The following is a 3,112-nucleotide window of genomic DNA, read 5'->3' as shown; positions in this document are numbered from 1 at the left end:
CTTCAGATACAGTATTAGGGGACCACTAAGGTCTATATAAAAGAGACTTCAGATACAGTAATAGGGGACCACTAAGGTTTATATAAAAGAGACTTCAGATACAGTATTAGGAGACCAATAAGATCTATATAAAAGAGACTTCAGATACAGTATTAGGGGACCAATAAGGTCTATATAAAAGAGACTTCAGATACAGTATTAGGGACCACTAAGGTCTATATAAAAGAGACTTCAGATACAGTATTAGGGGACCAATAAGGTCTATATAAAAGAGACTTAAGATACAGTATTAGGGGACCACTAAGGTCTATAAAAAAGTACAGTGGCCAACAGGGGCAAACGCCTTGCAACTTCCGAAAACACATGCAAATAGGCAAAACACAAGCAAATTAGGATAACAACTTCATTAATTTGACAACACATGCGCACCATTCAGCAAACGCACTGCATATACACACAACACATTCAAATACACAAACACAATGCAAATAAAAACCGATGCAAACAGAAAAGCACACAAACCACGAAAACAAATGCAAGTACAAAACGCGCTGCATAAAGAGTCCACAACGGAAGTGCTCCAGGCCTCACAGCTGATTTTAGACCCCACGGAACAAGAGAGCGCGACAGAGCGAGCTGATGAGAGGTTTGTTTTGAAACGGGACCAAAAGTGAAGATAGCGGCGACATAACAAGGTTAGTATTCATTTCAACATTTAGCCCTCCTCTTTTACAGTATTTTAACAGAGCAACAGGTTTACGTAGCTAGCTGCGGTGTTGAGACTGACTTCTACAGTAGTTTGCTAGTGACAACGCTGTGTGCCTGATCTTTCATCGCTAACATTAGTCCGCAGTGGGAAGGATAACTAACTACTTAACTGGACACCTGAGTGTTTTGATTGCATTAACGTTAGTTTCCTCTTCTCTGAATCGTCTCTACATATGATAGAATACTGGATTGATCAGCAAGGTAACTTTGCAGAAGAGGAAGGTGGAGAGATGACAACTGGAAGCAAAGAAGGGGAATAAGGAGAGTAAAGAAGGAATGTAAAAATAAATGTAAATAAATCTACGTTTACGGGGCAAAAAGAGAAGAAGACAGTAGATAAATATCAGCGAGAGCACAGTGAGATGAGAATGAGAGAGAAGGGTTGAAGAAAACAGGGATACAATGTGAAGATAAAGGACGAAAGGAAGCAGAGAAAGGACACTAAGACAAAATAGGAAGATGGTAAGGAGCGGGGAAGAGAGCATTCGATCATTATTTTGCTCAAGGTGAAATAAATAGCAGGGAAAGGTGACAAGGAAAGAAAGAGGTGACAGAATGAAACTGAACACAGGTAATCATCCATATACAGAAGATCAACAGACACTTTTTTGTGTAAACAAATATCCTCTCTCTCTGATTTTAACTCGCCGACTTTGCAAGCTTTTGTCTTTTTACCCCACAGATGTACTGTCCATATTGTTGATCTGCCTTGACAGATCCCCTGTTTGTTTTTTTATAGGTGTGGCAAATACATCAGATTTCTAAAAGATGTGGCAAAGAAAGTCCCATATAGCGATCATCACTAAATAAAGAGAAAGGTCACATCAGAGGAATGTGAAATGTTTAGTGTCTGCTGATCCTATGTCTCTCTGTATATTAATGTTCACCCTGTGTTTTGTTTATTTCAACTCTCTTTTTTTCCTGGTCACATATCCCTGATCTTTATTTCTTCTTGAACATGTCTAATGCTCCTTTCTCTTCTGCAAAGTTACCTTGCTGATCAATCCAGTATTCTATCATATGTAGAGACGATTCAGAGAAGAGGAAACTAACATAATGCAATCAAAACACTCAGGTGCCCAGATCAGTAGTTAGTTATCCTTCCCACTGCGGACTAATGTTAGCGATGAAAGATCAGGCACACAGCGTTGTCACTAGCAAACTACTGTAGAAGTCAGTCTCAACACCGCAACTGGCTACGTAAACCTGTTGCTCTGTTAAAATACTGTAAAAGAGGAGGGCTAAATGTTGAAATGAATGATAACCTTGTTATGTCGCCGCTATCTTCACTTTTGGTCCCGTTTCAAAACAAACCTCTCATCAGCTCGCTCTGTCGCGCTCTCTTGTTCCGTGGGGTCTAAAATCAGCTGTTCCACTTAGCACTCCCTCTAGAGGCCTGGAGCACTTCCGTTGTGGACTCTTTATGCAGCGCGTTTTGTACTTGCATTTGTTTTCGTGGTTTGTGTGCTTTTCTGTTTGCATCGTTTTTTATTTGCATCGTGTGTGTTTATCTGGTTGTGTTGTGTGTATGCAGCGCGTTTGCTGAATGCTGCGCATGTGTTGTCAAATTAATGAAGTTGTTTTCTTACTTTGCTTGTGTTATGCCTATTTGCATGTGTTTTCTGAAGTTGCAGAGCGTTTGCCCCTGTCGGCCACCGTATAAAAGAGACTTCAGATTCAGTATTAGGGGACCATTGAGGTCTATATAAAAACATCCAAGAGCACCATGTCATGGGACCTTTAATACTGGCTCTGGTCCAGTGTACCAGTAAGCAAGCCACACTAGCAATGTTGCTTGCTGTAATCATTCCTATACCTGCTTCAGAATGCTGAAGCCTCATATTAACTTCAGAAAAATTGCACAAAATGAGGACAGTGGATTTTGTCACCCAAAATGTACAGTGGAAGTGAATTAGAAAGAGATCTTTTAAACGGCCAGTATTACTATAACATGAGGAATGACTCCATTAAGCAACTGAAAATGTTTAAAATGTTTATATGGGCACCTGAGACATACTGTAATCACACCTGTGATTATACTGGGGTGACAAAATGTCAGCTGTAAAGCTAAAGGATCATTTATTTTGTAGGGATGTTAGAATTCTCAGTTTGACATTTATCAGATCAATATCTTGGCACTGTCTCAGTTTGCGATTCCAGCGGCTGTATACCGAATGCAAACCTGAATAGAGAAGAGAACAGGTCGAAGTCTTGTGTTACCTTTGGAAGTGAGGGAAGAGGAAATGGAGGGTGGGAGGGTGCTAGTGAGGGCTCTACTTCATCAGATACACTAGGAATCCTTCCATCTTGTTTCCTGTGAGTCAGAGAGGATGAAGGGGGGGGG

The 3,112-nt window shown here is 40.5% G+C and overlaps 1 protein-coding gene across 7 annotated transcripts in view; it reads right to left on the bottom strand.

Moving 5' to 3' along the window:
• Nucleotides 1-3,112, bottom strand: part of si:dkey-166d12.2 (rap1 GTPase-activating protein 1) — an 89,011-nt gene that overhangs the window by 32,125 nt on the left and 53,774 nt on the right. For 5 of the 7 annotated variants that reach the window (XM_034868316.1, XM_034868312.1, XM_034868315.1 and 2 more), the window contains one exon: nucleotides 2,989-3,082. The exons of the other annotated variants lie outside the window; for them this stretch is intronic. Coding sequence is in view for 3 of the 5 variants with exons in the window: in XM_034868312.1 (XP_034724203.1) it covers nucleotides 2,989-3,082 (94 nt within the window). In the remaining 2 variants the exon portion in view is untranslated. The remainder of the gene's footprint in view (nucleotides 1-2,988; nucleotides 3,083-3,112) is intronic. 7 annotated transcript variants of the gene reach the window in all.

The sequence above is a fragment of the Etheostoma cragini genome, chromosome 4 (genome assembly GCF_013103735.1).
Source record: "Etheostoma cragini isolate CJK2018 chromosome 4, CSU_Ecrag_1.0, whole genome shotgun sequence".
Classification (NCBI taxonomy): domain Eukaryota; kingdom Metazoa; phylum Chordata; class Actinopteri; order Perciformes; family Percidae; genus Etheostoma; species Etheostoma cragini.
This window is presented reverse-complemented; position numbering and strand designations above follow the sequence as displayed.